The following is a 22,867-nucleotide window of genomic DNA, read 5'->3' as shown; positions in this document are numbered from 1 at the left end:
GCATACTCTGATTTGTCCGAATCGCAAAAATGTAGGTGGTCATAAGCCGTCAAAAAATGTGATGTATGTTAAAAAATGTGATATATTATTATTTCCAAAAATATGTCTCTCTCTCTCTCTCTCACGCTATCTCGCGCGAACTCTCACGTTCTCACTCATATATATATATATATATATATATATATATATATATATATATATATATATATATATATATCCTGTTATATTCATTTTTATACCGCCTGTGATATTAATGTGTTATTTGTTCTCTGTTAGTATCGCCGATTATGTCGAAATCTGATGCAGAACACATAATGGATGATCTCTGGAATTTACCATCGGCAAAACACTATAAACAGCTATACCAGACCCCGGCTATACAAGGTGAATTTTGACGATTGGCTAGCGGTGTTTTTATAATGTGTTTTTGTGTTAAATGTTGCATATCGTCGCAAAATCATGAATAGTGTCCACAGGAGTTGTTGTTATCATGACTTAAATGACAGTTTTTTTTTTTTTTTTTTTCTCAAGTCAGCGAATGTGTCGTTAATTGATAATATATGTATTACAGATGACATAGCTAGCCGGTATGAACCTACGGTACCTAGGGCCGATACGTGTGAAGCGGGACCATCCGGATACAGAGAACCGACATCGGGTGCTGAATCAAACGCCAAACAACACAACAGCGCTTTGGCTAAAGGCGCAAAAAGAGCCCAGATCAGCGATCAAGCTTTCTGGTCATTGTTTAAAGGAACCATGCCGGCGCAAACCTTTGACAAATACCCGGGTATGTTTATTTATTTGGTTTCTTATATAGCACAACATTTACCATTGTTCTTTACAAATGGAAACCACAGGTATTAAACAGCCTGTGTAGACGTAAGCCGACAAGGAAGGTGGGGTGGGGGTGGGGGTGATCCTGAAGGTGTTATAAAGCGACTGTCTTTGTGGCCGCGTATGTGTAACTAAAACGGTGTGATTTTTATTACAGTAGGAACCACGCCGATGGAAAGATCTGGCAAATATTCAGGTGTGTAATGTAATGTTTATTTATTTAGTTTCTTATATAGGACCGCGTTCATCATTGCTCTTTACAAATGGAAACCATCGGTATTAAACAGCCTGTGTAGATGCAAACCGACATGGAGGGGTGGGTGTTTTGGGAGGCGGGTCTGAAGGTTTTATAAAGCGGTTGTCTTAGTGTCCGCGAATGTGTAACTAAAACGTTGTTATTTTTTATTTACAGCGGATCCGCGACGATTCGCAAAAATGATAGCCGCGGCCGGGGTTGCTCAACCACTCAATGCTGAAATGGATGGGGGTGAATCAGCTAAAACGGTGATCGACCCACAACGTCAAGAAAATGTATCAAGGGCCGAGATCATGGCCACCGAGCGCGACGATTTCAAGCCAAGCAAGCGGAGAATTACAAAAAGTCGAACCGGTCAAGAAAACAAGGCCGATTTATCAGACCTTAAAAGAAAATTGAAATATTCGGAAGGTAGACCCGTGAGAAAAAGAATTGCATTACAAACAGTGCCAACCGTGAGTAATGTGGATTACCCGCACGCATTTACAACACCTGCAACACCTACTGAATCCGACATTGACATTGCCGGTAATACAAAGACTGTGAAGACTCGTAAAACTTTACGACTGTCAAGAGAGATATACACGCCGCTGACGGATGATGATGTCATCGTGATTTCAGACACGCAGGAACATCATACTGCAGAAACGCAAAGCGTAGTCAGTAACACGCCTGCAGCTACATTATCCGCTAATGATGAGGACTTAAATGGGCAAACATTTTTTATCACCCCTAGTGAAGAGTCTGTCTCAGATACACCACAGAATGATGATGAGGCTGTAACATCTGTAGCCGGAATCCCTGATAAAGTAATGGGTGATGATTACACAAAACTACCCAGTGTTTTTACCACGGTCGGCGAGGCAACCGCATCGGGCGGTGCGGATGCCCCGCCGACCGTGGTATCGACAGACATAGTTGATGGGGTTCAGAATGTGGAACAATTAGGACAAGATGCGGAAATACAATACTACGCGGTCATGGGGAGGATGCGTGAGCATATAGGGTACATGCGTAGAAATGTCAATACCATGTTGAACCGTATAAAAGATGAGCTTTATGGTTCAAAAAAGAAGCCAGAGATCATTAAAGAACTTGTAGAAATGTACATGAATGTAACATCAAATCATATATCAGAGACCGTGAGGACTAGGGATTTTATTAAAGCGAACATGTATCATTTTGCCGAGATAATTGAAACGGATCCGTGACTAGGCATGGTGGGTCATGGGTTGAAACGTAATTTACATGTGTGTAAAAAAGCCCCAAGAATTAAAGCAAATGTACCGTGCAAAATCTCACACTTATTTCGCCGTTCGAAAATAAAACAGGCTTTAAAATGCATATACAGGCTGAGAAAGCGTAAACAACACAGGGGGCGAGGCACAACCCCAACCCCGTGTGCACAGGCTGACAAATCACCGGACCAACCATTACCGGCTGACGCTGCGTCACCTGACAATGTTGAACACCCCGCAACGCCCATGCATAATGACATAGATGGGGGTGCGCCACCCGGTAATGGTGAAGGTCGGCGAGATGTGTACTTAGAAGCTGTTAACAGGTATGAGCGACACCATCCTAATTTCAGAGCTATTGAGTATCATAATCATTTTCAATTTGTTAATTTGGAAAGAGTTACATCATTTGCAGAGGGTGTTGAAGCCGTACACAACGCTATACAGGTTATGATTGATGAATTCATGGTTGGTGTTGACCCTAATGATCGTGTACAGTTAAGATTGGAGGGGGGTGGTTTACACAACGCCATCTACTCACACCGAAAGCCGCAAGAATCATTAGACGCTGTCAGTTTCTTGAATCAAATTACAAACACTCTTCAAAGTAACGCTGAATTCTTATTAGGCACGGGTTTAAGGTTTGTGATCACTGTTTTTAGAAATAGAGCGGGTGGGGCCCTAACTGGTCGCGGCCTTAGACGCATTCCATACAGCTTAATTATAGAAAGGCGCAGAAGACACCTGTATGATTTCAACAATACGCACAATTATTTGTGCTTTGCGGCATCGATCTGCAAACTTCTGGATAAAGGTAATGCCACAGACGCTGAAATACACGATCGGGCGCTTCAAATTCATAAGGATTTGAATCTACCGATCGATAAAGCAGTCAGCTTTAGCGACGTTGTTGTTTTTGAAAAACACTTAAAAACAAAAATTACAATATTATATCATAATAATCGTTCTTGGCATTACTATTCTTCAGATTCGCGCTACGGTGATACCCTGTATGTATTATATCACGATTCACACTATTATGGCCTGATTAATATCTGCGCATTTCTCGGATCGAGATTTTTCTGTTCCTTATGTAATCGAACTTATGAGCGCAAAAATAGTCACGATTGTCTTTTCTTTTGTAAGGCTTGTCACAGACAAGCGTGCGCTGATGATGGGGCTTCCGCATTAAGATGTTCGGTTTGTAGGGTGTTTTGCAGATCGCGTGAATGTTTAGAGGAGCACAAATCCTTAGCTTTAGATCGCAAAATATCCTGTCTTGAACATGTTTATTGCGACAGATGTTGTCTCTACCGTCGCAGGTCTCATGAGTGTCAGGGGCTAAAGTGTTCTACTTGCAAGGCATATGTTGATGGGTTTGCGGATCATTTGTGTTACATACAGCCCATCAAAGCGGAAGAACCCACCACCAAATACATCTTTTTTGATTTCGAATGCATGCAGGAGACAGGTATACATATACCAAACTACTGTTACGCTCTCACATTAATGGGTGAGAAATCCTGGGAGTTTAAGGGCAAAGGTTGTATCGATGATTTTGTAAAGACGTTCATGAAACCAAAATTTGCGCATTACACATTCATAGCCCATAACGCTGGGAGGTATGATGCGTATTTTGTATTGAACAAGATCATCAAAGAACGGTATACAGTATCCCTCATCTCTAATGGCGGAAACATAATGTGTATCACAATAAAAGATCTGAAGATTAGGTTTATAGACTCTCTCAATTTTCTCCCCATGAAATTGAGCAGATTTCCAAAGGCCATGGGGTTTGATGGCGCTAAAGGTCATTTCCCGCATTTTTTTAACACAGCCGATAACCAAAATTACATAGGGGGCATGCCCTCAATAGAATATTTTGGCCTACAACACATGATGCCTGAGGAGGCCGCTGATGTTACAGAGTGGTACGAAAAAAACAAACACAAGGTGTTTAATTTTCAAAAAGAATTAATACGATATTGTAAAGAGGATGTCAGAATATTGCAAAAAGGGTGCGCAGCTTTCAGATCAGCCGTTATAGACATGACAGAACAGGAGTTTGTAATAGCTGCTGAGAAAAAAGATGTAGCCGTTAAACGTCACGTTGATCCATTCCAACTGACGACTTTAGCGTCGGTTTGTATGGCTATGTATCGTTGTAAATATTTACAGGCAAACACATTGGCTCTTGTACCGGGTGATAACTATCACAAGACCCAGAAGCGTTACTCAACACCAGCCATACAGTGGTTAATGTACATAGAACACAAAGAAGGTGTGAGTATAAGACACGCTTTACAAGGTGGTGAGAAGAAAGTCGGTAGATACAGTCTGGATGGTTACGCCGTGATTAACGGCGTGCCAACAGCTTTTGAATTCCAGGGTTGTTTTTATCACGGTTGTGACAACTGTTACAAAGGCGATGATGAAAACAATCTGACTAAAACAACCTACGGTCAACTGCGGCACAAGACACAGTTAAGGATACAATTCCTTAAACGGTGTGGATTTCAGATAAGGGAGATGTGGGGGTGTGAGTGGAAGAAAATGAGGGAGACTGATGAGGAGCTTCAGGTTTTTCTGAAAGGTTTGGAAATCCCTGAACCCTTGGATCCTCGTGATGGTCTTTATGGCGGACGCACTAACGCCATAAAACTTTATCACAAGACAGAGTGCGATGAAAAAATACACTATTTTGACTTTACTAGCCTATACCCATTTGTCAACAAGACCAAAACATATCCTATACGTCACCCACGCATCATTTATAAGGACTTTGATGATGTCACAAAGTATTTCGGTTTTGTTAAATTAAAAATTAATCCACCGCGAGGCCTTTTCTTTCCAGTTTTACCGGTTAAAATGAATGGTAAGTTAATGTTTCCGCTGTGCCGCACATGCGCCGAATCTGGACAGTGTGAGCCGTGTGTTCATGACACAGAAAACCGCGCCCTAACCGGTACATGGTGCACAGTGGAGATAAATCTTGCTATAGAAAAGGGGTACAAAGTGTGTAAAATCTATGAGGTGTGGCATTTTGATGAGAGATCTGATGATCTGTTTTCAGGTTACATTAAAACACACCTCAGAGATAAACAGGAGGCTTCTGGTTACCCTGATTGGTGTACAGACTCTGTGAAACAACAAGAGTACATAGACGCGTATCAAAAAAATGAGGGCATAGCTTTAAGACACGAACACATAAATGTCAACCCCGCCAAAAGACAAATTTCTAAATTGTTTTTAAACTCATTATGGGGTAAATTTGGTCAACGTAGCAACATGCCCAATACTTGTCTAGTGACAGATCCTGATAAGCTTTTTGAATATGCCTTTCAACCACACTATGAGGTGTCTGCTTTAGACTTCATAGACTCAGAAACTGTTATGGTCAACTGGAAATACGCCAAAGACCATTATACCAGGTCTTCAACAACAAATATATTTATAGCAGCATTTACCACAGCGCACGCCCGCGTCGAGTTGTACAACCTATTGGATAGATTACAAGATAGATGTCTGTATCACGATACAGATTCTGTAATTTTTGTCAGCAGGCCCGGTGACTGGAATCCGCCATTAGGCGATTATCTAGGGGAGTTGACCAGCGAACTACCATCTGGTACGCATATAACAGAGTTTGTTTCAGCCGGCCCCAAGTCATACGGCTATAGACTAAGCAACGGCAAGACGAGCCTCAAGGTCAAAGGTATAACGTTGAATGTTTGTAATGAGCAGCACGTTAACTTTGACAGTCTGAAAGAACTGGTCTTAGATTATCCTTTAAACCCCAAAGGCGAGGATCAGAAAAAAATTGTGACCAGGCAGCCCGGTATAGTACGTGTGAAAAAGTACTGGCAGATTGAAACCCGTATGCTGCAGAAAACGCAAAAGTGCGTTTACACTAAACGTAACCTCACGGATAATTTTACAACCCTACCATTTGGTTATTAAGATGGATATCCGTTTTCAACACCCCTTCTCCTGTATTTTAGCCGGACCCTCCAATTCGGGGAAAAGTTATTTTGTGAAAACGCTAATACAACACGCATCCACACATATGACGCATGTACCTGATAATGTTGTTTGGTTTTACACCTGTTGGCAACCGATATATGACCAACTTCTGAGTGCTCACCCTGGTATGCGTTTTATAGAGGGGTTGCCCGAGTCATTTAGCGACGACCAGCTTTTTCCCCCTGATAAGATTAATTTAACGGTGATAGATGACTTGATGGATGCAGCGAGTAATAATTCTGAGGTTGAGAAAGCGTTCACAAAGTATGTGCACCATCGTAATCTCAGTGTCATGTACCTTGTGCAAAACATATTTTGTCAAGGTAGAAAGAGCAGGACTATACATTTAAACACAAAATATATGGTCCTGTTTAAAAACCCCAGGGATAAAATGCAGGTTAGCATTCTGGCTAGACAAATGTACCCATCAAAATATCGTTTTTTTCTTGAAGCCTATGAGTCCGCTACGGAGCCTCCATACGGTTATTTACTGGTTGATTTAAGAAACAATGCCCTTGATGATTATCGTTTACGAAGCGGTTTATTCCCCCCCCGACACACCAGTAGCTTATGTTGTTAAGAAGCGGGGTTCTAAATAGCTATAACCGCGCATCCTATAGTCATTCATTACCACTTCTAACAGCTGTGAACATGTCGACCAGGATAAGGCGTAATTGGGCCCTTTTAAAAACCCTCATTAAAGCCAAACCGGCCCAAAGAAACGCTATATTATCCAACGCTTCAAACGATTTGGTGACAGCCATATGTGAGATTGCTCTCAATACGCTTAAAGGTAAAATACCCCTGTCACAGCGCCAGTTGAACTACCTTAAAAAGAAGAGGTCCCTTATAAAATCGCTTTGTAATAAGAAATGCGCCATTGGGAAAAAGAAGAGGTTGGTGAAACAGTCGGGTGGGTTTATCGGATCGTTGCTAGGATTTGCCATTCCATTAATTACCGGACTACTGTCTAATCGGTGATGGAATACTCTGAGAAAATGTATCTGGTCCCCCAGCAACAGATAGACCGTTTAAACAACAAACCAACCGGCGATGATATACGCAAAACAGCCACGCAAAGCCTAGATGCTGAGATCATAAGTATACTACATAATAATGCTTTATCAGAGTATGAAAAGGCAAAACGCTACACAGCTGTGTTACAGAGATACCTGGTGTTGAGTAAACAAACTGATAGAGAAATGTCAACTTTAACGCTTTTATCACCCGGTGCAAATGCTGTTGAGGATACAACTAACCCTACACAAGACGATGCTACCGACGCTGTTTACCACGATGTCTTGAACAGTGTTAATGCGCGGTATAAAAAGAACTGTGAAATACTAATGAGTAAAATGGTTCGCTCTAAAGACATTGCGAATTGGGACCGCAAGGGTGTGTTTATGTATAAAGGCGTCACAGTGCCGGGATCCAATGTGTTAGACTTGATAAGGGGTATCACGCAAAATCACAGCGTGACGAGTCATAAAATGCCTAACGGATGGATTGAATTTATGCGCGCTATGGCTGAGTTGAATATCCCGTCCACTGTAGTTGGTAATGCATCAAACAGATTACAGTTAGATCGCTTAAAAGCTGAAATCTACGATGATGAAATTGGCAATGTAAATATAGCCTCCCCAATACACAACATTAAAAAAAGTCGTATAAATGTTTTAAATTCCCCCGGGTTAACAACGCCACACGGATACTTACTACCGAGGAAAAGATCCGTAAATCTGTTTCAGGATTCGCAGTGGTTGAACCTTTAACATATAACTAATTTATAATGTTTTTATACGATGTATTTTTGTGTGTTTAATTTGTACGATGACGCTTAATTTGTAATGTATCATGTATTTAGTGTATTGTTTTAACTGTAAAGTTTATCGTGTTATTCGTGATTATTTTGCTGTAAATACATTTTGTCTGTACCAATAAAATATGGTTATGATTTATAAAATGCTGTTTTGTTCTTTGATTCTAACCAGTTTGTCTGCAAAAATATGCAATCACACGATATAAAGTTCAATAAGCAAGATTTTTTAATAGAAAGTAACCATAAGCAATGTACATACAGCATTTCAATCACAACATTAGTTACAAGTTACACAAACAATTTTGTATTACACATTATTTTTATCAAACACATGTTGGTTACTGGTGACACAGGACTGTATACAGTTACCCGTATATCGACTCAAACAATGACTTCTAGGGAGACGTCTTACAAAGTTTGATACATAGCGATCATTACGTTTTGTATCAAAACTAAAACGGACCAACACATCTGTATATTTGTAATTTTTACACATGAAAAATATAAAGTATATACAATATTGCCCACAAACGGTACTGTTAAAACCTTGCAACTGCTTATTTTGGTGGTAAATTCTTTTTGAATTTGTGTTTAAAAAATTTATTATGGCCTTTGGGAATAGGGGATTGTCAGGTTCTAAACCGTAAGAGTCCAAAAAGTAACACTCGCGCTGGTTGTTAAAATAAACGGCCAACCAATGCTCCCCCGGTTGGGCGCTGGTGTGTGTGTTGATTACAAACGCGCAGGGGTATTGCGATAGTTTACCGCTCGGAAGCATATCACACGGGTAGGTCCCTTTAAAAAACAGGCGCGTCACCGGATTAGCGTACAGTATACAATTTATCTGTAATGTGTTCATATCGCTGATGGGGTGATGAATATTGGTAAATATACGATAAATATAAAAATTATTTATTTCATTTATAGATAATCATACAGCACATCGCGCCGCTGGTTGATCTCGATGATATTATCAAATAATGCGTATATTATTATGTTGACTGTCCGGTCTAGTGCTCCTGCAAACCGGAATTCAGCTCGTAGATTACCGGTTCTGATTAGAGACAGATGCTCCGCGCATTCCTGTTCAGGCGACAGATCAAAAGCAAATAGTGTGTAGCCGTTGAGGTACTCTTCACGGTCAATTAGTATACCCGAATCTGATTTCTGCTTATTTGTGATCTGAATGAGCGACATATACTCGCGAACCGCATTACCGTGTTCAAAGTCTGGTTGAAATGGTTTGGCCGGATGCGGTGTTCCATCCAGGTATAGGGATGCGAAGTTTACATTTTTATGTTCAAACCGTAGAGGGTTTTTGTCATAGGCTCCTGAAAACGCTTCATTATCTACAAACGCGGCTATAACGGTTTTTGGCACCTGGCCTAAAAACAGGTTTTCTAAATTAAATACGCGGCTCCCCGTCGGTATACTATAGATCTTCATGCCCACTCTATCGATCGCATATTTGGCGTTGGTTGTCAGTAAGGCCTGGGCGTGTCCAATCCGGACTGCGGGTGAGACCTGAACCCTTTTCACAAACAGGGACGCTGCAACAATCTGAATTTTAAAGGCCTCCGCTTCAGCAGACATTAAGCAGAAAGCATCTTTGTTTCTGATGAGTTTTATCTTCAAGTCCACGGCGTTCAATATTAGTTTATGTTGATGAAAAAGGTCACAGTGTAGCGGCCCCAATAATTCAACCGTTCGACTTTGTGCCGTTGTTCTTGCCCTTTTTATAAACCCTGTGTTTACACCATCCAGGGTTCTTGTGTTGTGTTCTCCAGCCACATCTTTGTAGAATAATCCAGTTGTGTGTTTTGTGGATAACGCATCTGAGCTATAATTCAGTATGGTCTCTATGTAGGCCCTATAAGCGTAAAGATTATTGGACTGCGATATGAGCCTATCGCCCAAAGTGACATCAACCTGGCTAAATAAAGTTGCTATGGGGTAATTAATAAGAGCGACCTTGGCGTCTTGAGGTATAGCCGTGTTATCAGGCCGTACGATCTTGCAGGTCACGTACAGCAACGTGTTGTTCAGATCGTAGTAGTGTTCCCCGCTGGCCGCTATGTAGAATTCAAGCGGCGCGGTCTCGGATAATGCAGCCAAAGGTTGAACTTCGACGTAGAGGCTTTTCTCTACGCTGGTCTGCGTCGGTGGTACGTCAAAAAGATCAAGTTCAGATTTTGCGCATTCCATGGATTCATTGTGTATGAAAGACATGCTTAAAAAATATCACCGACCCTTCGCTTCGGTTTCCTTTTTTTAATTAAGCCGCGTCTGCTCCGTTTTTTGTTTAAAAGGGGTCTGCACCATGTCGGAAGTCGTATTGCCCGCTTCCGTTTATTTTTAGCCGCCCCTTTCCTGGCATAGATTAAACCTGATCCATCTTGCTTCGCTTGATTTGCATCGTGTATTTTGCTCACAACAGCCGCTGTGGCTTGTCCGATGACGTCTTTCGCGATGTTGCGTGCTGCATTCTTCACGTGGGGCTTTGCTATCGCCAGCCCTCTTCGGAAAAGCGGTACCGCTTTTCTGAACAGGCTTCGAAAAATTCCACCTAAACCGCACCCGTACATATACGCGCTGCCGTGAAAACCGGGTAATCCATTACCGGCCTGTGTTTTATAATATTGCGCGTAGAGCCCCGGGTCACCATAATTTTTAACGGCCACCATTGTCTTTAATAAAATTCGGATTTGCGGCGTCTGAAATGTAGTTTCACGTTCGCTTTCCCAAACTTGAATGACATGTTTTCGTTCTGATCATTCTTTATCTCTATGGCTATAGTGTCAAAATGCGTCTTGCACAACGGAACATAATCGGGCTTCTCATACCGTATAGTGACCATCTCGTTGTTACGGCCCTTTATTTCAACGGTGCGCAACAACGGAACATAACTATCACCGACCCTCTGATGTTCGATAATATCTGTGTACACGAAGAGCGTATATTGCCCGCCGTTGATGTCGGCGCACGGTTTTAAAAACTTAGTTTTCGGGTATAACCCCAGTATTCTCGATAATTTAGGACCGGCTGTGATGTTGTACATCGCCTTGTTGTCGATGATTATCTCTCGTTCAAGCGGATCGTACAATAGTTTTAAACCATCCAGTTTATGTCGGTCAATTTCAGCGTTGAAAGAAAACAGTAACGCCCCGATGGTTTCATAAAACCCCGGTTTAACGCAAACCCTCGTTGCTGTACCGCTCGTCCCATCCCACTTTGTTATTTTCAACACACAATCACGCACATCGATTGTATTCCAGGTGTGTGGGTATTGTATTTCTGTAAGAGCTACTTCCCAATCTCCACTTAAGTCTATCGGCCTTGCTAACTTTGTGGTATAGTCAGAAATCTTATTTTGTGGAAATGTATCGGCTGAGGCGTTACTCGGCAATGTTATGTAGAAGGGTTTGTCATCCATCTTCCTCTTTGTTTATATATCTTTTATCTCCGATGCAGCGACCCAACTGTTAAATTTTGTGGGGTATCCACGCCACTTGACTAATACGTGTTTCCTCCCTCTAACCGTCTTATTTTTTAAAATCTTCTCCACTTTGTAAATCCTATTATAGTTTTTCGGTATACTTTGAAGTTCTTCGGGGTAAAAACTACCAGTTATAGCCTCCCCGTAGAGATCCTCCAACGTGTAAAGCGGCTTAAGTCCTTTAGTGTTCACGCCGCGTATTACAAATATTTCCTCAGAAAAACTCTGTTCGTAACCTTTCTGAAATATATCCTTATATTTTGAGATACGAACGTGGTCCCCGACCGCTAAACAAGCCTTTGTTTTCTTACTTCTAAAGTAATCGCCATATATCGTCTTGAAGACATCCAGCGCATTAGAGCCATCCACCTCATTCGGCGCCCGCTTAATCGTTCTATGGTATGTGTTATTATAACTGGTAATGAACGCTTGTAAAACGTCTATATATCGGTATGTATTATTCGCCGTGAAATATCGCCACATTCGTGTTTTTAAAGTCCTATTGAAGCGTTCTATAACGGCGGCTTTCACATCATTATTGGTTGTGAAATGTTGTATACCGTATTTTTCTAACAACTTTTTTAGGACTTTGTTTAGAAACTCTTTACCATTATCGGTTTGTAGTTTCCTCGGTACGTCCCCCTGTTGGAATAATTTTTCAAAAGCCTTAGCGACAGTCGTCGCGCTCTTAGCAGTCAGACTTTCAGCCCAGGCCCTCTTACTGAATATATCGATGACGGTTAGTATATATTTTACGCCGTCGTTGTGCTTTGCCAGATCTATGAGCGATACCAAATCACATTGCCACTGTTGATTTATGTCCGATACACATATCATATTCCTTTTATAGTTTTTTCTAGCCGGTTTGTGCAATGTGTACGCGTCTTGCTCTTGTAACCATTTTCTCACATCGGATCTTTTAAATTTATTTTTCAAAGCTTTATAATATTTATCAAAACCGCAAAAACTCCCCGGCTTTAATACGTTATAATAACTGGCTTTCAGCCGGCTGTTTTGATGATCGGCGTTGCGCGACATCCTACACAAATCAAATTTGATATAAAACAAGATCTACATTTCTACGAATTATATATCTGTTGTATACCATATTTTTCTAACAACTTTTTTAGCATTATGTTTAGAAATTCTTCCAGCTGGTTAAGATAACATTAAGCGAGCTTTATATATGTGTTATTTCACATAGTCAATATCAGTGTATGAAGTTACAGCCTCAAACCAATTATATTTTAATACGGGGGTTAATTTTATTTATACCACTTTGATATCAAACGTGATACGATCGTATCAAGTTTGATATCAAATTGTATAAATGGGGGCGTGGACAACCTGTATAAAAGGGGCGTGGACCTGTCAAAACCAATTAGTTTGAAGAAAAAGTGTGCCTTATCTACTTGTACTTATGTCTTCAAAATTCTAATCCTCTACAAGTAGAGCCACTTAGGGTGAGTCAGGGTACTTGTATCAGGGTACTTGTATCTCCAAAAACTTTTTAAAAAGTTATTTTTTTAAATATTCACAACTTCGCCAAAAGGGTGTAAACATTATATTTAATTATTATTTTTTCTTAAAGGTATCACTCTTATTATTACTTTGGGGCACTCTAACTCCTTATAACAGGTGTACATATCTTAGGGGACTCTAACTCCATCTAACAGTAGTACATATTTTGGGGCACTCTAACTCCTTCTAACAGTTGTACATATCTTGGGGCACTCTAACTCCTTCTTACAGTAGTACATATTTTGGGGCACTCTAACTCCTTCTTACAGTTGTACATATCTTGGGGCACTCTAACTCCTTCTTACAGTTGTACATATCTTGGGGCACTCTAACTCCTTCTTACAGTTGTACATATCTTGGGGCACTCTAACTCCTTCTTACAGTTGTACATATCTTGGGGCACTCTAACTCCTTCTTACAGTTGTACATATCTTGGGGCACTCTAACTCCTTCTTACAGTTGTACATATCTTGGGGCACTCTAACTCCTTCTTACAGTTGTACATATCTCGGGGCACTCTAACTCCTTTTAGCAGTTGAACAAAGCAGGCTTAGGCTTGATGCTGAGTTGGGTAGAGATTGAGCACATTGCTGCACATAAGAATGTGATTCGATGCTTGTATGCAGAGTCTGCACTGTTTCATTCCTAGTTTGCTAGCTAGCGACGCTGTATTTTAGCAGATATTTTGCACATCTCTCACAGAGACGTTGGCAGTCAAAGGGTTAAAGTTAAGTTGCAGAAATGTATAAACTTTAAATTTAGAAATGGTGTCCTTAAAGTATTGTCCAATAGTACAGATGGAGCAGTTCCATCGGGGCCCTCCGCCGGTCCCCTGCGCTTCCCCGCAGCCCCCACCAGCTGCCCCCACTCAGGGCCACCATTAGGGGGGTGCTGTGGGTACAGCTGTCCTGGGCCTGGCCTCTCTGAGAGAGAGAAGGGCCCGGGGAACTAATTCTTATTTTATTTGTGTCCTTTTTCCTGATTGTCCAAAAAGGAGTGCTCAGTACAGTGCACCACCTTTGCTATTTATTATTGTACTTCCGATGGGGTCTAGGGGCAGAACCCAGAGTGCATAGACAGGCAGATTCCCTATGTGAAACATAATTTTATTATTTTTAGTTTTTACAAACCCTTCTTAACCACTGTAAAACAAAGTTCTACCCAAATGTGACTTCTACCTACTTGCTTTTAACTAACCAGTAAAGGCTCCTTTCACACTCACCGGCAGCCGCCAGGCGGCGAAACCCCGCACGGCTGAGTAGCTGTGATGTGCACAGAAGTTTACAATGGTCAGGATGGCCACAGCCCGGCAGCTGTCCTTTCCAGTGAAGACCATCCCTTGTGTACGGACACACTCCTGTTCATTATTAACTATTATGTATGGCACGGCTTTTGTCTGTGCGGTGTTTCGCCATCCAGTATCAGCCAGGGCATGTGATATAGCCCTAAGTCGCTCTGTCCTACACTTCTTCCACACTGACCTAAGGCCCCCATACACTATGCGATTTTGGGACTATTTCATCCGATTTTGGCACTTTGGGCCGATAACCGGGTGAAATCGGACCAAAATTGCAGGTGTGTGATATCTGATCCGATCCGATGCGCGGTCCCATGCGCATCAGACCGGATCAGAGAGGTCGGACGGTCTGCACATAAGATCACGTCCGACCTCCCTGTATGCATATGCCTGCCCACCTGACAGGCATATGCATGCAGACAACCGGGGGAGCAGTGGGGCAGGCAGCGGGTCCCTGAGCGCTTAGCTGGCGGAGCCGGCGAGTGCTGACCTGGCCGGTGCGGTGTGATGATCACAGTCCTCATTCAGCAGCGCTGCGGGACGGGACGCGCAGTGGGAGCTCCCGGGGGGCTCACAGGAGAATTGGGTCCGACTTGTCCTGAGGACAAGTCGGCCTAATGTATGGGGGCCTCTACTTTGGTTGTATTGTTGTGTTGTCATCCTATGTAATCTTGTTTATCAATTTATGATTGTGTTATTTCATTTCTGTACGGTGCCACATACACGTTATGGGGCCGTATAAATGAAGGAATAGTAATAATAATAATGACTGTAATAAAATGTCATGGTTGTGCTTATTTTATCCTCTGTTGTTGTTTTCCTCTAAGTGATTTCTTATTGTTTGATGTAGCAGCCAAAACCTGCATTTACTTGTACACAGACAGACACTATGTTCTCTACACTTCCTAAGTAAATTAGAAAATAGATTCACTTTTTTTTTTTACAAAATGGGCCTGATTCGGGCCTAATCGCAGCGACCGCTTTAGCTTCTGCTCTGCTCCAGTGAAAACCCACCTTGCAAATGAATGTGTACACTGTGCGAATTGATGTGTACAGCTGCACATCCATTCACACCCAATCAAAAATGTCCATAACCCATTGCAACAGGCACACCATCAAATGCATACACTGGCCACAACTCATCGCAACCGCCGCACAGCCATGGACTTAATTGGTGGCTGCGATGAATACGGGCATATCAAGCCTGATACTGATGTCATGCACCCTCCTCTAACAGGCACACCTGCGGTTTTCCTAACACTTCCAGCATTTTTTTCGGCACGCCCAGCATTTTTCATGCCGCTACCTAAAACCTAAACCGCAGTTTCGACTCCCACACGCCCACTTCCTGACAATCACCTTGTGAACCGCCAGAACACAGAAATAGTTGTGGGAGTACATCCCAGCAGGGCCTCCCGCATGCGTACTGCAATCCATATGCTTGCGCAGTGTATAGATGATCAGCCGTTGAGGTCTGAATCGGCATAAATTGCCACAATACTGTGTAATCCACAAATGTTTACAATTTTAAACAATTCCTTCTAAACTTCTATCCGGCAAAATTTGAATTTTGTAACATTCAAAATAAATAATGTTGTGTTATTGACTGAATCATGAATCATGATTCAGTCAATAACACAACATTATTTATTTTGAATGTAGTTTACATTTAGGACTAAAATGCACAGATTACCATAATGTATAGCAGACAATCACATTTGGTCACTTTTGTAATACAGTTTGGAAAATAAACACAAGTATAGGTACTTGTTTCCTAGCACGGCGCCACTGATTATAATTGTAAGCCATCGGGTCGGAAAAATCGGGTACAGTTTGGAAAATAAACACAAGTATCTATTAGGTCTTGGTTTTTCATAAAAGTATCTGATTACGTCCTGAAGGTGTGGCTTTTTATATTAGAATAAACAAATAAACACAAAGGGTGACATTCTATGGGATTATTTTTTTTTTTTTTCGATTTTTTCCGCAAAAACGTCCGAAATCGCATGTTTTTCCATTTTCGCATATTTAATGAGCTGCAAAAATGTGAAAAAAGTGCGATTTTGGCCAACAAATTGGACATTCTGGAAATGCGAAGGATGTTTCTCGCAGCACATCGCTTCCAGATGTTTTCACATTGAAAAGTATACAAATCGCATATTTAATGGTATGGGATTTGTATAAATGGGTCTAAAATTCACCCAAAAATCAGACCAGGTTCTGATGGGTGAATTAGCCAGAACCCTGCACAGATCATTGAGATCTGTGCAGGGTTCTGGTGGAAAAAAAGGGTTAAACAGTTTAAAAAAAAAAACTGTGCGGGGTTCCCCCGCCAGAGCATAACCAGCCCCGGGCTCATTGAGCCGGTGCTGGTGACATAAAATCACGGTCCCCGACAAATAGGGGTCCCCTTGATTTAATGAAACCAGCACCAGGCCCAAGGTCCGGCGCTGGTTCCCAAAATACGGGGGGACAAAATGACTAGGGGTCCCCCGCATTTCAAGAACCAGCACCAGACCCAACCAGCCAGCAGGGTAATGCCACAGCCGGGGGACACTTATTATATAAGGTCCCGCGGCCAAAGCATTATCCCCATGGCTGGTCAGCATGGGCAGGGGTCCTGGGGAAGTGGGGACCCCCCCAAAGAAGGGGTCCCTCCTCCAGGACTTACCATCCCATTCTGAAAGTCCGGGGCTGTCCCCGATGCCCCTGGGCGGTGGGCATCGGGCTGATGAAAGGTGTAAAAAAAGAAAGAAAATGATTGTTTTATACTGTAGAACTATGAGTACCAGCAAGCCTACCCCGCATGCTGGGACTTGGAGAACCACAAGTCCTAGCATGCGGGGCATTAAAGGGCCCGCTGGCACTTGTAGTTCCACAGTACAAGAAATAGTAAATAAAATAATAAAACACACACTGACACCCAGAAAAATAAACGTTTAATACATCCACAGCCCACACATACTGATACTTACCTACCTTGAGCCCGTGGGTCGGTCCCTGGATACGGGGTCCTGGCTCCAGGGCTGAAGAGTCCAGTTCCGGGGTCTTGGTCCTGGTTCCGGGGCTGGTCCGGGGCTCCTGGCCTGAAGAGTCCGGTTCCGGGGCCTTGGTCCTGGTTCCGGGGCTGGTCCGGGGCTCCTGGGCTGAAGATTCCGAGGTCCTGGATCCATAGTAATCCAAAGGGGTACCTGAGGAAGGAAATCCTACTCACCTGGTCCCCGGCGACGACCCCGGCATCTTCAGCTCCAGACGCGCTGCTCTCGGCTGGTACCCGCTCACAGACTGGAGAGACGCAGAGATTTTCATATTCCGCGCCTCTCCTCAGACTGATTCTATTGGCCGCCTAGCGGCCAATCAGGAGCCGAGAAAGTCGGCTCCTGGGGACCCCTATTTTTGTCGGGGACCGTGATTTTATGTCACCAGCACCGGCTCAATGAGCCCGGGGCTGGTTATGCTCTGGTGGGGTGACCCCGCGCATATTTTTTTTTTTTTAAATTGCGATTTCCTGCAAATGTGCGATTTTCAGACCTGAAAATCTCACATTTTCAGGACTAAAGAAATCGCATCAAATCGCCCCTATTCGCACTATTTGGGCCGTTTTTCGCATCTCATTAAATATGCGAAAAACGGCCCAGTCTTGCGATTTTCAAAAGTGCGATTAGGTGCGGAAGAAATCATGCGGTTTTTACCGCTACACATAGAATGTCACCCAAAGAGCGTAGTGAGAAAAATGTATACAGTATATATGTTTTCTTTGTCATATGCCTCGAAGACTTATAGTACACATAACTGTAGTTGTAATTGCTAATAAAGACACATTCCTCAGAATGTGACAGAATGTTTGACATTTAATAAATCAAAGTCGTCTGAAAAGAACATTTTTTTTTTGCAACTGTGTAACTATTACACCCTTCAAGCGTTCGAGACGGAGTTTAAATAATTTTCACTGTGAACACACCTGTAACTGATTTTACACTATAGAATATTTATGATGGTTTATAACATAAAATCCCCCCCCCCCCCCCTCTATTATGTATAAATATATGTACCCATTGGTACTTGTTTCCTAGCACGGCGCCCACAATTTTAATCTTATGCCATCGTTTTTATCGCATCGAATGCATCACATCGATCGCATCGCGATCAAAATTATTTTTTAATTGTACAGGCATACCTTAATTAGTGGTATGCGATGGCATAAGATGGGCGCCATGCTAGGAAACAAGTACCGACCCATTTATCAAATCCCTCATTTTAAGTGAACTGTGAATATATTATCATCTAATTTTACAATTGAAAATTAAAATTTTCACATGATTTAGCACCTCAGTTTACAGACAATTTAGCTTGTCGGTAACTGAGGTAGATCCGTATTAACTATAGATATGGGGGGTTATTCTGGTTCACTCTCAGAGGCAAATTCCATCTCAAATGGACAAAACCATATGCACTGCAGGCTGGGCAGATGTAAATTGTGCAGAGAAAATTAGATTTGGGTGGGGTTTTACCTCAAAGTGAGATCTATATTGCAGTGTAAAAATAAAGCAGTCAGTATTTACCCTGCACAGAAACAAAATAACTCACCCAAATCTAACTCTCTCTGCACATGTCACATCAGGCCCACCTGCAGTGCACATGGTTTTGTCCATTTGAGAAGGATTTTGCCTCTGAAAGTGTCAGAATAAGGACCATGGTGAAGAAGTTGTTATGTGTGCAGATCCTACTTCTCCCCCATGTATGAATGTGCCAATGTTCAGTAAATGACAGGAGCCTAATTAAAGATAGAAAAAATGATATGCAGGGCAATGCATGAACAGAAAGCAGCACACGGGAGCTGGGCAGGGAGACACAGTGAGTCAGCACTAAGCTCAAACGGGGATTGTGGGAGGGGGGTTTCATTTCCCCACTTTGGCGGACAAGATGCTAATACATCTTATCGGTGTGTCTGTCTGAGGAATAGCAGGAAGCGCTACTGAGGATCCCATAAGCTACTATGGGCTGACACCATCTTGAGCATACTTGCCTACTTTTGAAAACTAGTTTCAGGGAGATTATAGTTGGTAATATAATTTTGTACAGCGCCCCATTGAGGGGGTGTGTCATGCCCCACCCAAAAGGTGTGTCTAGTTCCATATATGGAGAGATTGTGAAAAGAGATAGCGAACGAGGCACCTAGAAGCGTGGGTGTGTACTGCTACATCTGAGAGGAATCTTTTAAAATGACTTATATCCAAATGTAGTTGATCCCCAAAGCAGTAAGTAAGAGCTACTATACTTGGTAATGTGCTGGGAAATGGCGCTGATGATTCAATGCAAATGTATCGGTGTCTCATTCCTATTTTCCCCAAACATGTAACAGTGTAATGTGGGCTAGGTGACATGAGGGAGATTGCTAGACTAATGAGGGAGAGAGGGAGATTGCTTCTATTTCAGGGAGTCTCCTGCAGAATGTAGGAGGGTAGGCAACTATGATCTTGAGATATCATTATTCCTGTGTAAGAAACCATGTCATGGCTGTGCCTATTTGCTTGAAAAAACTTATTTGTATTGAAGAACTTCAGTCTATGATGGTTGCTTGAAACTTACACGCTATATCCACCTACAAGCAACTGTAATGGTGTAAAATGAGTCTCACTAAAAGTATACAGTCGTGCCTATGTCATAGGGGCAGAGGCATATTTTCCACAAGGTAATCTAGGCACCTGCCTAGGAGCCAGCAGGTCCCAAGGAGCCCCAAGAGATATCCTGGTAGTTCAAAATGTTCCCAGATGTGACATCATGACATCACATGGACTTTCCCACACCCCCTTTAATGTTCTTTGATAGGATAAAAAAATGTTTGGACACACAAAATAGTTCCAACCACTCAGTGGCGTAAGTTCATCCCAGTTGCCCGGAGGCAAGGTAAGTACTGGTGCCCCCCCCAAATAGCTCATTCAGTAAGGTGTCTGTCTCAAACTCAAAGGGAAGGAGAGGTGCCCCCTTGAGAGCAGGAGCCCGGTGGCAGATGACTCCATTGCCTCCCAGAGTTCTGCCCCTGTATCCACTGTATGTGGGTAGTTAGTTTACTTTAAATGTGACTAAGGTAGTAAGCCTACTTCCAAAAGACCTAGAGCTTGATTCAGATCTTGCGCAATACCGATGTTCACGCAGATGAGCATTTATCGATAGAATCTGCCTGTGCCAAGTTGCTCTATTGATACCGCCTGCAATCAGCATCAAAAATATAGTGCTATGGATTGTTTAAGTAAGGACCCCAAACCTGTATCTTGCCTAGGGCCCAATAAGGTCTAAATCCAGTTCTGCATAGGTGTCTATCCCATTAGGTGCGAGAAGGGAGAGTTACCATTGCAATGGAGTAAAAACATCAACCACAGCACAGAAAATGGCCCTTTTACAGCCTGATTTCACCCCAAACTCACAGATCTTGTGAAGGTGCATGTGTTAAATCCTTTTCGCTCGCATTATTCTTTCAGTGATCAGCTGTGATGGCCATCTAGTAGGCTGTACAAACACGTGCTGAACACCTGATTACAGTTGCCAGTTAAAGGAGTGTTCTGGAGGTGATCTATTGCAATCCGTTTCATTGTTTACACCTGACGTGCTCTGGTTGCAGTATTTGAATGTTGTCACAAAAGGCTGGGCAGGCTTTTACAACTGACCTTGGAAACAAATTTGACTTGCATTTTTTTTCTGGTGACCTATTTGCAAAGTCGCACATTTTCATACACACTTATTTGCTTAGCTTAACCGATGTCACCGTCATTTGTCCACAATCCTTCGCTAAACTTAGTTTGTATATTTAGTACTTTACAATGTTAACCGCTTGACCACGAAAGCGGCCTTTGTTAGTTATTCTGCTGCTTACCTAGAACCAAGGCCTTACTTCTGGAGAATGAATTGTGTCTCATGTAGTAGTGGTACAGAAATGGGGAGTCTGACACATCTGCTTATTACATAATCTGGAAATGTTAAGGAAACACCTGTCTGCATATTTTTGGGGAATACTTAAATGGTCTGAGAATATATGAAATAATTGCTTAGGTTCACGATAATGAATTAAATGGCATAGCTAAACGTCAGCACAAGACACACGGGAAGTAAGGGACTAATAACTACTGTAGTAACGAAATAAAATACCAACATGTAAAACTGAATGAAAGCCAAAGCAAACTGGATGTTGTTTGTTTATACAGAGGAACCTACTTATTATTTAATTATTACAATTTGAAGGTCAGGAAATTGAGAAATAGAATTCAGGGTCTCTTCACATGTTGTAACATTTTGATTACTCCTCATTCCTGTCACTGTGGCCCTTATTCTGATCGGTGCGGATATATCCGCGTGCGTTCGGGCTGCCGATGTTTTGTGTCTGCGCATGTGCAGAGGCGTCTCTGCGCATGTGCGAGCGGGGCGTACGGCCAAATCCCGCATGATATGTGAACACTCCGAACAGGGGGTGGAGAGGGGCGTGAAGGGCTATTTGGGCTCATTACCATATGCATACGCCCCGCGTTTCATGGGAGTTCCCATGAAAACGCTGGGCGTACGTATGGTAATGCGGCCGTGACGCACGTGTAGGGGGCGGACATATGACATCGCCGGATGTCAGCTGCCCGCCCAGATCCCTGCTTTTGCACGGAAAAATGTCCGTGTGGTCTGAGGTTGCGGGTGCTGGTGGAGCACACGGTCCTGCATTCGATGGTCTGCGACCATCGAATGATGGGGGAGGTTCCCTTAGATGGAGGAGGCGTATTCCGTGAAAAATACACGTGCGGTCCGTTCGGACAGCTTCTTACCGCATACGGACGGAGTTGGCGATCCGTATGGAAGGCGGGGTTTCGCACGCACGGTCCTGGCCGCATAATCGGCTCCGGCCGCACCGATCAGAATAAGGGCCTGTATGTAACCATTTCCTCACCATTTAGCTAGAATAAAAATAAACTTTACTTACCCTGAATAATGTATAAGCAGAGGCATAACTCTGGGAGGCAATGGAGTGATCTGCTGCCGGGCTCCTGCTCGAAAGGGGGCACCTCTCCTCCCCTGCAGGTATGAATCATTTAATGGAAGCCGTTGATTATGTGGCTGACTCCTCCTAACATACATACATACATACATACATACATACATACATACATATACATATATATATATACATATATATCTATCTATATATATATATAGTATATACACATGCATTCATATATTTATACAAGGTGCTGTGTGTGTGTATGGTGGAGACACCTCTGGGTATAAGGATTAGGTTAAGAAAAATAGGACAAACATGAGAGTGGTTACAATGGGTAGTAACTCTGTCTGCTTGCAGCCCTATAAATCTATAGTAGCATTACCCAGTAATATGTCACTATAAAAT

At 42.6% G+C, this 22,867-nt stretch overlaps 1 protein-coding gene across 1 annotated transcript; it reads left to right on the top strand.

The window, feature by feature from the left end:
- The first annotated feature begins 282 nt into the window (after positions 1-282).
- Positions 283-2,312, top strand: LOC146049910 (uncharacterized). The gene is made up of 4 exons (XM_083166592.1): positions 283-384; positions 572-790; positions 995-1,033; positions 1,250-2,312. The coding sequence occupies exons 1-4, from the start codon at positions 288-290 to the stop codon at positions 2,302-2,304; spliced, it is 1,410 nt and encodes a 469-aa protein (XP_083022718.1). The 5' UTR covers positions 283-287; the 3' UTR covers positions 2,305-2,312.
- Positions 2,313-22,867: the final 20,555 nt, after the last annotated feature.

Source organism: Crinia signifera, chromosome 12 (assembly GCF_055691185.1).
Source record: "Crinia signifera chromosome 12, ASM5569118v1, whole genome shotgun sequence".
Taxonomy (NCBI): Eukaryota; Metazoa; Chordata; class Amphibia; order Anura; family Myobatrachidae; genus Crinia; species Crinia signifera.
The sequence above is the reverse complement of the archived record's forward strand: the minus strand, read 5'-3'. Positions and strand labels throughout refer to the sequence as shown.